This window comes from Gymnogyps californianus, chromosome 5 (genome assembly GCF_018139145.2).
Source record: "Gymnogyps californianus isolate 813 chromosome 5, ASM1813914v2, whole genome shotgun sequence".
Taxonomy (NCBI): domain Eukaryota; kingdom Metazoa; phylum Chordata; class Aves; order Accipitriformes; family Cathartidae; genus Gymnogyps; species Gymnogyps californianus.
Window position 1 is genome coordinate 21,241,173 of NC_059475.1, and position 12,078 is coordinate 21,253,250.

General features: G+C 39.2%; 1 protein-coding gene across 1 annotated transcript in view; it reads left to right on the top strand.

Moving 5' to 3' along the window:
• Positions 1-12,078, top strand: part of LRP5 (LDL receptor related protein 5) — a 165,049-nt gene that overhangs the window by 77,443 nt on the left and 75,528 nt on the right. Inside the window, exons 6-7 of the mRNA XM_050898048.1 lie at positions 543-939; positions 1,416-1,587. Of these exons, the coding sequence (XP_050754005.1) occupies positions 543-939; positions 1,416-1,587 (569 nt within the window). The remainder of the gene's footprint in view (positions 1-542; positions 940-1,415; positions 1,588-12,078) is intronic.

Below are 12,078 nucleotides of genomic sequence, written 5' to 3' on the forward strand. Positions count from 1 at the left end.
TTTGGATCAGCTTTGGCCAGATGAGAAATACTTGCTGTAGTTGCGACTTGCTTTCTTGTGGGGCTATCTGGAGCAAATCATTAATGTAATTTGAAAATACTGAAGTATTCTGTTAGCCCTTGTCATTTATTATGTAGGGCTTTTGTGTGAAAACCACGTCTAATGCACTGATACAGCTGGTGGGAGGTTTGGCTGAGCTGAGGAATTCTATGTAACGTGATGAAATATTTGGACATAGCCCCACCAAATTATTTTTTTTTTTTAGATTCTAGATAGAGATTGCTATGTTCCATATTAGTTTAGGAGGCCAGTAGAAAAATGCTGTCATTGTGAAATAAGAGTGCCAGCACAAGTAGTTGAGAAGAACTGATTAGGAATAACTCCCTGCTCAGACAAGTCTATATTTCAATGAAATTTTGATGTCCTTATTTTAAGGAAATCTCTTCTTATAGTGACAGTGGCAGTTCACAGCCTGCTGTGCTGTATTGAAGTATTCACATCAATAGTAAAGGAAATGATACTGTGAATGGTTTTCTCCCCAGGTGCTGAAGAAGTCTTGCTGCTCGCTAGAAGGACTGACTTGAGGAGGATTTCCCTGGACATGCCGGATTTCACTGACATTATTCTGCAGATAGACAATATCAGACACGCAATTGCCATAGACTATGATCCTGTGGAAGGCTACATCTACTGGACTGATGATGATGTCCGGGCAATTCGTCGGGCCTACCTTGATGGCTCTGGAGCACAGACTCTGGTAACCACAGAAATCAACCATCCAGATGGTATTGCTGTGGACTGGGTGGCGAGGAACCTGTACTGGACTGATACTGGAACAGACCGCATTGAAGTGACCCGGTTGAATGGGACATCAAGAAAGATACTTATCTCAGAAAACCTAGATGAACCTCGAGCAATAGTGCTCAATCCTGTAATGGGGTAAGTTTTGTGTTTATTGATAGCCCTGTGATAGGTCTTTGGATCCAGTTTATAGTCTCCTGAAACTGAAAATCTGCAAATTGTGAGATGATGTGTGTATTATTTGTCAAATGTTCTGGAAATAACTGGCTTTCCCTTGCTTCATCCCTCTAATACTGTGTATATAAAAGGTGACTTCTAAATATAGTGTTCTTCAATAAACCTATGCATGGTGTGTTTGGTTGAATTTTCTTTTCTCTGCGTCTTCAGTGTTATCATAACTATGAAAGAAACGGGCCACTGCACATTTTCAATAGTTTAATTTATTTAATGCGCAAACTTTATATTGTCATTGCTGATTACAGTTGGAGTTGGCTTGTTTGCTGCAGTTGGGGAAGCAGAAAGTTAGTAGGTTCTTTCAAAAGCAGGACAGATCTTGACGCTTTTTTGTCTTGCATGTTACATGCATTGACTGCTTCCCCTCTGTTTTTTTACAGCTACATGTATTGGACAGACTGGGGCGAAACTCCGAAGATAGAATGTGCTTATTTGGATGGCTCAGAAAGGCGAGTTCTGGTGAATACGTCCCTAGGTTGGCCTAATGGCTTGGCACTGGATCTTGAAAAAGACAAGCTTTACTGGGGAGATGCAAAAACAGATAAAATTGAAGTGAGTAACAGAGCCATACTTGCATGCATTCTTAGAAAACAAGTGCTGTTCTCATGTGCTGCTTTATGTCTTTGATACATTTATCCATTTTTTGGGGAGTCTGTTGTTTCATTAATATTAACATGATATCTAGCATAACAGGACGTACTTGAGAAGAAAGGAAACACATTCATGTGGTTCAGAAAACTTTTGCAAGAGATGTTATGTCTACATTGCTACAAATGTAATTTAATTGCTTGAAATCTCGAGTTTTACCTGAGGCTTTTGCAACAAATTGGGACACTCGGGTACAACCTCTTTAAAAGATGTTTTGACTTGTCTGTGGTGCTTGGAACTAGTATCTAAAATTGCTGCATGCGAAAGACTTGATGCAAGGTTCATGTACAGGAGAAGGTGGATGTGGGGGCCCTAGATGAATGGACAAGAAATAATTTTTAATGTGCTGCCTGCTTTGAAAACAATGTAGGCATTCTACCTCTGAATTGAGGAGGGGAAATCCTATTCACAATGTTGTATAAATATTTATGACAATATTTAGTATTTCTTAATTGTTGAAAGAACGTCTGATAAAACACGGTGTGATTCCCTTATGCCCCCCTTTCTTTGGGAAGAATTTTCTTAAAAAAGGCAAAAAATTCATCCTGTCTACCTATTGCTCAAACACTAGACAAAGTTGGACAAATTATCCGCTCATTTGTTATGATGTGCTCCCAGGAGTAAGGTAGTGAAGTATCTCTGGAGATTCACTGCTTTAAATTTAAAATATGGTCAAAGCAGGCATCTGTACTGGTCTAGTCATGGACATCAAGAATTGCATGGGTGGGGCCCGAGATGTTTCAAGAGACACTCTCCTAAAGGAGATGCCTTTTTTCCCCATTGTTTTTGCATTAGAATCCCGTGATCAAATCTTAATCTAGAAAAATAATTGTGCTGCCGCAGAAGTGAAACGAGTCTTAGATATTGCTGCAGAGGACTGAGTCCCAAAGTAGTTTCACTCAGAGCAGAAGGTGATAAATAACTGAAAGAGTTAGAATGAAGATTTAGGGCAAGGTTTTTTTTGGGCTTCTGAGTGTGTGTTCATGACATTCTGAGGTTTCCGTGAATTATTAACAATAGTATTCAACTAAGAGGAAATTCAGCAAATTGATAGAGCTTGATAATATTGTGATGTAGAAGGGCACATGGCTTATGTGTAATCTAGGAATACTGATCAACAGACTTTTTATACATTTGTTGTGGATGTGTTCATGGAGTTGCTGAAGACCTGTATGTAGTAGCGGGCTTACTTGCACAACTGTGTCCATTTAATTTGAGACAGCTGAGGATATGGATGGAGAATATGGATACAGCCAGATGTTGTGAAGAAGTCTCAAACAGTTGCTTAAGATCCTGTTGTGTTCCCCACCACCCTCAATGCTTAGTTTCTAAATAAAATAGTTGTTTAAGAAGTGCATCTAGTTACTGGCTGCTTGTGTTTATATTTCTAAGAAGGAAAAATTGGATTTTGAACCTCAATCTAAAGCTGTTATAGTAGGTTATGATTATCCCTAGGGTTTGGATGACAGCATGAGATGTAACCTGAGATCAGGCAAATTCAAAAATTCCTACTCTGTTATCATTAGATCATTAGATTTGTCAGCCAGACAAATGTTTGTTTTTAATGTCTTGTTAAGCTCCAGGTGACCAGTGGCCATAGGTCCCTTGACCTGGTTGTGGTATGTTCTTAGTATGAAATAGTTGTTTATCTTCCACAAAGATGTTGGAAAAACAGTTTGAAAATTAAAGGTGATAAATAATTAACTATTAGTATTTTAATTTGAAAAAGGAATTCTCCAGGGAATTTGAATTAGCTTCAAAGTAAGATGAGGGGACTAACTAGCTAATTAAATCAATTAATGGAAACAATTATCAAACCAGGATGTGAGAGTGAAGACCCCAAAAAAAGTTTTTTCCTCTTTAAAGCAATAATTAAAAATTTTCTTCCTATGGTGTAAGGTAGTTTGCTGAAGTCGTGTTTTGACTATACTCCTACAACAGTCTATTTCTGTACCAAAACCTGAGAAAAGTGATATAGAAATTTTTCCCTTGGTCATGGCCTGTGAAGTTGATTGAGTTTTGATGTTGTTTGAGGGAGTAGCATATGCAGCATTTTTAGATAAATAGATTTTGAGGAATGACTGTGCTCTCTAAAGGTTTTGCCCTCAGGAAGAGGGAAAGCAAGACTGTCTGCTAGCTCCAGAAATGTAACTTCAGTGTTTGGCAGTAGCTAAGTACTGGGCTTGATGACTATCAGAGAGGTCCTGTCCCCCCTTACCTTTCAGCCTGCAGGACAGGGAACATTCTAGATGCCACCTTTTATAGCTGGGACCATAGTTGTACAATGCATTTCATGGGTTTAAGCAGTCTATTCAGTCTGTCTCACTTCATTGTAAGGCAGCAAAGCCAGCAATACTGTTTGGTTTGGCATCAAAGTTTAGGAAAATCAGAGAAACCAAAGTAAGGGCTTTTTATTCCCTCAGTTTTTCTTTTGCTTATTATACGTACTTTTTGTGGTTGTCCTCTATTTGCAAAAATAGAGAGAAAAGCATGGTTCACTTGGTCTTGCAAACAGAAGATATTCTTTACGTAAAGTGGATTGTGACATCTGTAGATACGTTGATTCCTACGTATTGTGCAACCCCATTTTAATTGTTAGCACAAAGAGTGAAATCTCCATGCACCTAGCAATGGATTCCACATTTTCTTAGATTAAAACAGGTGTAAATATTCTCATTTTAAGTCTCTCCCTCCCCCTTTTTTTTTCTTTTTGCACTTTTTATGCTTGGAGTTTACTTTTGTTAGCTATGACAAACAGACTCCTCCTGAGGCTGTATTTACAAATATCTGAATAGGCCCATTTAGGATATGATGGGGGAAAATATCATGTGTGTTTGCCCATTGTTCTGAACCATGCTGTGAAGGGGTCTGTCGTGGTCCATTCTGGACTGGCATGAGTTAAAATGGCACTGGCATGTTGTCAGTAGAAAAGGATGTTAGATGTATATTGCAGAACTTCCGTTAGAAAACAAATTTTCAGTTTCCATTTTGGAAGACGTTATATTCTGCTCACTTGGGAAAGAGCTGTGTGACTTAACCAGTCACTGACGCAGCTCAGATACTGGTCAGTTTGAGATTGGTCTCTAATAGAGCTTCTTTTCATTAATACTCCTCTACAAGATGAAAAAAGTGCGCTAAGAAAATATTTTAGAATAGAAGCAAATTGATCCGATGGATTGTATTTCACATTTATTGCTCATCTTGCTATATTTGTAACCTAACAGTTCTTTCCTGCAAGATTTCTGTGTTGGAGAGGTTCTGTTGATACCCTAGATTTTCCCAGTAAGCCATAGTTTGTGCTACTCTGCTTGCCCCAATACATGTGAAGCCTCACTGTATGATGTATGAGGTGGGGCGTTTCCACTTTTACTCGCTGTTGAAGTTATTCACCATAAACTCATTCTCTCATGCATGTGTTCTGTTGCCAGAAGCACACCATTTAAGTGGCTTGCCAATGCAGCTGGTGTCTCGGTGATTTGTTCTGTATGTGTATGTATGTCTGTTGCATCCACAGCTTGTCAGAAACAAAAACCAGCTGACTGCAGGTCAAGGATACGCGTTTATATTTTATACTATAGTTGACCTAGCTCAGTATTAGGATTTTTCTTTTTCCTGGTAAGTACCTAAAACTACCTTGAAGCATGTTACTGGATAAATTTAGTTTATGTTAACACCTAAAACCAGCATAGGTGGGATAGTATATAGTAAGCTGTAACTAGATTTTGTAACTCGTTAGGTAGCAAAAAAAAAAAAAAAGTTGATGAAGTTTTGGGTGGTTTACTCTGTTGCTACGCTGCAAGGAGAGCATTCTTGCTTCATCTAAAATGACATTCAGACTTATGTTGAGCGCTCCTGAAGGAGGAAGACTTCGACCAACTGGAGGGCCCCTATGCAGTTCAGAAAGTGGCACTCTGCAGCTGCACTCTACTGCAGAAGGCAAAGAAGGTGGCATGTGGCATGTGGATCGCTGCGTGCTGCCTTGTATGTGCTGAAGATGGGAGGCCAAAGAGCTGTTAAATGGTAATGGAGAGGGACAGTGGCTGGGCCAGTATATTGCTCTGCATTGGAACAGTTGACTGTTAAGGCACATCCTCTACTCCCATCGCTGCCTTTTCAGAGCAATTAGTTTCTCTTGGGCTTTTGCAGTGCTGTCACTTGACAGTTTTCTCGTCTAAAAACTGCAGTCCCAGATTTCCTGAAGCAACTAGAAATTTTCCAGAGACCAAAGATCTACAAAAGGCATGAGGTAAAGGAGAAAATTCTTGCCTGCACTGTTTTCCTCTATCCGTCTACTTTCACCTCCCTCAAAATGTCCCAGCTCACTGTGTAGAAATTGCAAAACAGAATAAACTGAAACCATTATCTCTACTACTGTGCAGAGCATGGTGGGACTTAAAGCCTGTCGGGGAAGAAGTAGTATTAAGACTGATGCCCGATAATGTAAAAAGTGCACTATATAGGCTTTTCTGTAGCTTTCTGACAAACTGCTTGTAGATGAGAATTGCTTTCATCACATAGCATGCCTTCAACTGCTTTCCATATAGAAAAAAACAAGAGTGAATATAGCTTGTGCATATTTGTGCATATCTCTGCTTGGTATTCTGCTCTGGTTTCTGGTATTTTAGATCTGCAGGGAGTCATCTTACTCTCCCTGGGAAGGCTTGTTTATATATGAAGTTCTTAAACAGTGACTGAACTTTGTACAGCTTGGAAATTTGATAAGCTGAAGACATCTGTCCTATTTTTTCTGGACCTTGGGTTTGAAATGTACTGTAAATGTCTCTGGTTTGGTTTTTTTTGTTTGTTTGTTTTGGGGGTGGTTTTCTTTGGTTTTGGTAACACATTTTGACATTACTTTTGGGTGCGCTCTTCCACAATTAGAAAACAAATGCTGCAGAGCTGTTGAAGGTACCAAGCAGCGTCCTATAGCAGGAGAGTATGCTGTTATTTGTGTGTGTAAAAATTCATGGGGTGAAAACAGCAGTTACCCTTTCCTGGCAAAAACTCTTTCCTAACCTTCCCATCTGCAGCATTCAGCTGCAATACAAAGGGCCCAGTCACTTTGCAAGCAGTTTGCATCCTGAAGAAACCATTTGGCAAGGCTTGTCAAAATTTTGCGTGACAGGAGTCTGTGGGGCTTTTGCTGCCAATTTGGCACCCTGTGGTAACATTGTTCCCAGCTTTTAAATTTTTTTTTTTTTAATTAGTTTGGCAAAGTGTACGGTAAGGAAAAATATATAGCAAAATTTGAGTCGTGTCTGTTGAAATCATGTGTTTGTCTGCACGGCTGCAGCTACGAGTAAGGGGCATGGATTAATCCAACTGAACTCTGGATTTTACTGACAGAGAAAAGGTACTTTCCAGGAACAAACAGCAGATTAATAAGGATTACAGAGTTCCAGCAGAGAGAGAAGCAAAGGCCCAATGGCATCCACGTGTAGAGTTTCCCAATTCTCCTTAAAAACAATTTTGTGGTTAGCCAGGTTTTCCCATGTATTATTTCTCCAGCATTTGCTTAAAGTGCCTAAGGTATAATTGCATAATGAGCAATTACTGAATTCTCAGGTGCCTGTTATTATGTATGCATTTTATTTAAGTTTGTGTAATATTCTTGGAATAAATGTTATGCAGACTATCCCCTCTAGCAGCTTCCCCTCGTCCTCCTCCCTTCCTTTCTATTGACAAATGTCCTTCATTTGTCTTTGCAGAAGACTCATAATTATGTACAGTAATTCTTTGCAAGTTTGTAGGGTATTTAAGTCTAAAGTGTAAGTCAGCACCAGATGACAATCCCAGAATTCACTGAAAAAATATTCCAAGATGCAGTTATGTGGGCTGTCCTTGAAATTTAAGGAAACAATCTTTATAATTAGTTTGTTGTTGATTACATTCTGCATAAATAGTGTAAAAGGACATTTGGAACAAGTTGCTACTTAAATGGGAGTAGGCTTTGCAGAAGTCAATTGTACTGGGGAGCAAAATTAACATCTAAACTAATTTAAGGCTGCTTTTTCTAAACAAGTCCGAGTATACCTCACATATTACACTTTGTTTTCCAGTCATTTGACCTAAAAAATGCAGTATTTAATTTATACATGAGAAGTTTTCTCATAACCGATACGTTTTTGTATGTGTGTTTCTTTCCATTGGCAGTTTTCACCAAAGGATTAAAAAGGCTATGTCGTGTAATAAACTACTTGGGAGATATTCTGGACTGATTTATTGAAACAGGCAAATCTCATATACAGAACAACTAATTTAAACTTACCGCCACATGCTAATTAGATATAAAAAACTCAAAGCATCATTTTTCTATAAATATAAGTGTATTTCAGAAGACCTAGTTTATATATATTAATGTAAATAATCCCCATACTGCATATTTATATTAATACATGAGAACAGAAAAGTGAAATGGATACAGAAATAAGAAATACAGGATCTCCTTGACCTAAAGAATAGATATCAGTCTAAGTAGACAGCTGCAGTAATAAAATCACTTAAATTGATGATAGTGAGGGAGCCTTAATTTCAGTGATTTTTTTGAAACTTCTCAGTGACATTTGATTCAATTTAGAACTGTGGCAGAGAAATGTCAGCTAATATAATTGTTAGAAATAAGTTATTAATTGAAGCTTATACTGTGGTCCCTAGATGAAACATATATACACTATATCCTATACTTTTTGCTTCTGATGCGTCTAGAAAGGATATAATTTACAAATGTAAGTGCTACATATCTAAAGTGATACGTATCATATTATATTGACATATAACATGTTAATGTTGAATAGCGCATGTCAGAATTGGGCTAGCAAACCGTGTATATGTCCCTGCTGTTCATATAGCTCTGTTCAGCCGTGTATTCCTGCAACCTGGGCTGCTCCTCTGAATGCTGCCGTTAGTGCCACTTCTAGTTTTTCTTTTTGCAATGTACTACTCTCCTGCCTCAGATTAAGCTATGTTGTTGGGGGAGTGACATACATATTTGTGGCCATTGAGTATGTTTTTTTATTGGAGGTTTGTGAGCATTATATACCACTGTTTTTATTAGATTTAAATAGCTGGTAGGCCTCTGTATTGCTATGTGTTTTGCTTGAAGAACTAACAAGCACAAATGCTGTTGTAGGTGGATGGGTTTTTTTGTTTTACTTGAAGGGAGCTGCTCAGCAAACGTCATCACATAAGAGCTGTATTTGTAGCAGTGTCCAAAAATCTGGCCTATAACTAACTATCTTTTAAGGTTCTGAAGGGGAATAATCTATACTAGTGAGCTTGGGACCGAGTTTTTACCAGCAGCCAGATAGTTATTGTAGAATGGATAGGAGGAGTCATTTGGAGAAAGGACTATCTTAAAATGTTGTCTCAGGGTTCTGGCAGTTCTTGGACTTCGTTAAGACTGACGACAAAGTAGTTATGATTGCTTTTCCCAGAGGGACATTGCTTGAATGGAACACAGGCTTTCTGGGAGGGAAGAGAGCTGTATCTTTGACTTCAGTGCTTTAATAATGACAATTATAAATGAGAGTTGCATAAAGAATAAAACAGATTCTCACTAATTCTGTAAAATTATGTAAAGCCTGACAGGGCTCCTTCAGTCAAAAGGAGGTGTATGCCTTTAGGAAGAAGAAGGAAACCTGGCAGCTAGGGGAAGAGGGTCTTTTATTCTCTCCTCTTAAGAAGTCCCCACTCTCTCATCTGCCTGTTGACTGTGTTCTGCTTGCACCATCAGACTCATCAACAGATTTGGAGTCAAGAGTAAGCACCTCAGTTCAGACTGGCAGGGATGTTAGTAGAGTCTCAACTTCCTCTGCTGAAAGAATTTAGAGTTTTCTGCTCAGGCATATTTGGAATGATCTTTCTTAACTAGTTTGCTACTGTAGAAATGATGTTGCAGTTGGTCCAGCCTTGTACACACCAGCCTGTAGTGGGGAACAGAGACTGCTGAGATGACATACAATGATCTGTAATGCTCAGCAGGTCAGACCACTGAGTGATTTCAGTGGCTTCTTATGAATTTAAACTCTTCTGGCTGTGTTAAATGTTTCTAAACCCTGAACTCTGGTTCAGGATTTCCTGGTGTGAGACTACCTCTTTCTGGAACACAGAAATATAGCCAGCCTCTACCTGGTAACACACAATGTCCATATCCTGTTTAGGACCATAGAGCCTTCTAGCTCCACTCTTCTAATTACAAGATCAAATTGTCTGTATTTTGCTTACTGCTTAATTAGGAATTTCAATATGTTATTTTATACCTTGCACCACATGAACTTTGCTTACTTTTAAGAGGACTGTTACCAAGTGTGGGAGCTGCTGAAGAAAGTCAGATCCAGGTTCACAAAATGAGATGCTTTAGCTGATCAGAACATAAGTGTTGCACCATTCTGCTCTAAGCTATGTAGTAAGGAAGGGTTCACAGAGCAGATAGACTCATGGACTGAGTGGAAGAAGATAACCCTGTCAAGGTGAATTCCCTCCTGTCCCTTTTCAGCATTCTGAGTTAGCTACCAGGTGGACTTGTATCTGAGCCCTGAGCAAGAGAAGGGTATGACAGTGTTGAAGAGGAAAGTGTTTGGTATAAGGGACACATCTGAACTTTGGCCAATTCTATCCTGTGTTCAGTAGTGCTCTTGGAGATACATATAATTTTCCATTCTTCAGCAGTCTTGAGTAAAACTTTTTCTGCTGTTCCGGATGGGACGGGATGGGATGGGATGGGATGGGATGGGGTGGGGGGTGCCTCCACAGGTGGATGATGACCTAGCCTCAATTAGTCTTGTCTTTATCACCTTTTGTCTGAAATTCAGCAGCCCAGTAGACAGGAGTGTGGAGGCTTCAGTCCTCAAGGCAAATGTCCTGGACCAAAAACATTGTACCATGTCTCCTCAGCAGCAAGTGATGCCATGAGCACATTCTTAGTTCTTGAAGCTGAGATTTCCCAGATAAGTTCAAATCAAATTCAAGAGTCCAGTTCTTTTCTTCATGGTCTAGGCCATGCATATGGAAAAGGCAGCTACACGTCTCAAGTGAAGACTGTTGTCTGGGCTACTGTTGAGCATAAATGGATTTTCCACAATAAAGGCGAATCTTTTCTGCAGTAAAGAGAATTTTTTCTTAAGGGTTGTGCTGAGATACTGGATTAACCTCCCCTCCTCCCCCTTTTTCCCAATTTCCAGGAACTAAAAAACATCAAAAAGTTCAGTACTCTCTGTTCCAAGTGCAAGGTTCATATTAGCTGACCTTGCATTCAGCATCGTAAATAACCAGAAATGTTTGTCTGTAAAGAAGTAGAGCAAAACCAGCCTTGCAGCAAAACCCCATTGTGTGGAAGCAGTTGCAGCATGGGCTTCTTGTCCCAAGTAGAGCCTACAGGAGATGATGTGGCCTGTGTTAGTCACGCCGCTTAATACACTAGCAGAAAACTCTCAAATAATGATTTGATTGAATGACCCTTCATAGGATGCTCTTGATCAGGGATTCTCCCAAACTTTTATATGCCCAGCTTGATACTGTGTCCACTAGCTTCAAAGTGAAAAATCCACAAATATTGGCAGCTGCCAGTTTAAATACCCCTTTGAGTCTTTCCGCAGTGGAATCTGTACCAGTATGAACTTATTTTTATCTACAACCATTAGGGTTGCTGTAGTCATAAAGACCTCTAAATCTTGTTGATTTTTCCGGGGACTATATTGTTTTGTACTACTTTTTTTAAAGGGACGACTTAAAAAACGAGCAACTGACAGACAGATTCTAAATTTGGTCTTTGTGGAGTGCTTAGGAATTACTTCTGTATGTGCAGCTTTTGCTATATTTATCAAGAGGAAATCCTGAGGATGTATTAAACTACAAAGTTGAAGAATTATTTGAGTTTTACATGCTTGAGGCTCTCCTTTCTCCCTGAAGAATTATTTTAGGCTGTCTGATATCAAATCACCCTTTTCCGCTGGCTTTCCTTTCTCCCTGAAGAATTATTTTAGGCTGTCTGATACCAAATCACCCTTTTCCGCTTGCTAGGGAGAGAATTCTGCTTTACTTCCCTTGCTGGGATCAACTTCCTGTATTTAAAAGAGGGATTTTGTATTTAGCGGTATGAAGGCTTCTGTACCTATGAAGTGTGGAAATGGGCCCCCCTTTATGAGAACCTGATGTCTTTTCTGGTGCGGAATAGGTATGTCTTTTTCCAGTTGCTGAGAAAAAGGTGGCTTCTATGGAAGTTGGAGTAACTTGGAGTTTCTTTGTCAGACTAGCAGGTAGGATAGTTAAGAGAGTTTTTAACTCAGTAACCTTCTCGAAGTTACTTGCTATATTGTTTGCCAATAGCTATGAGGAATTTTCTTTAAATACTATTCCCCTTTCTGCTTTTGTTTTCCTACTTTCTCCTGTTTTTTCCAA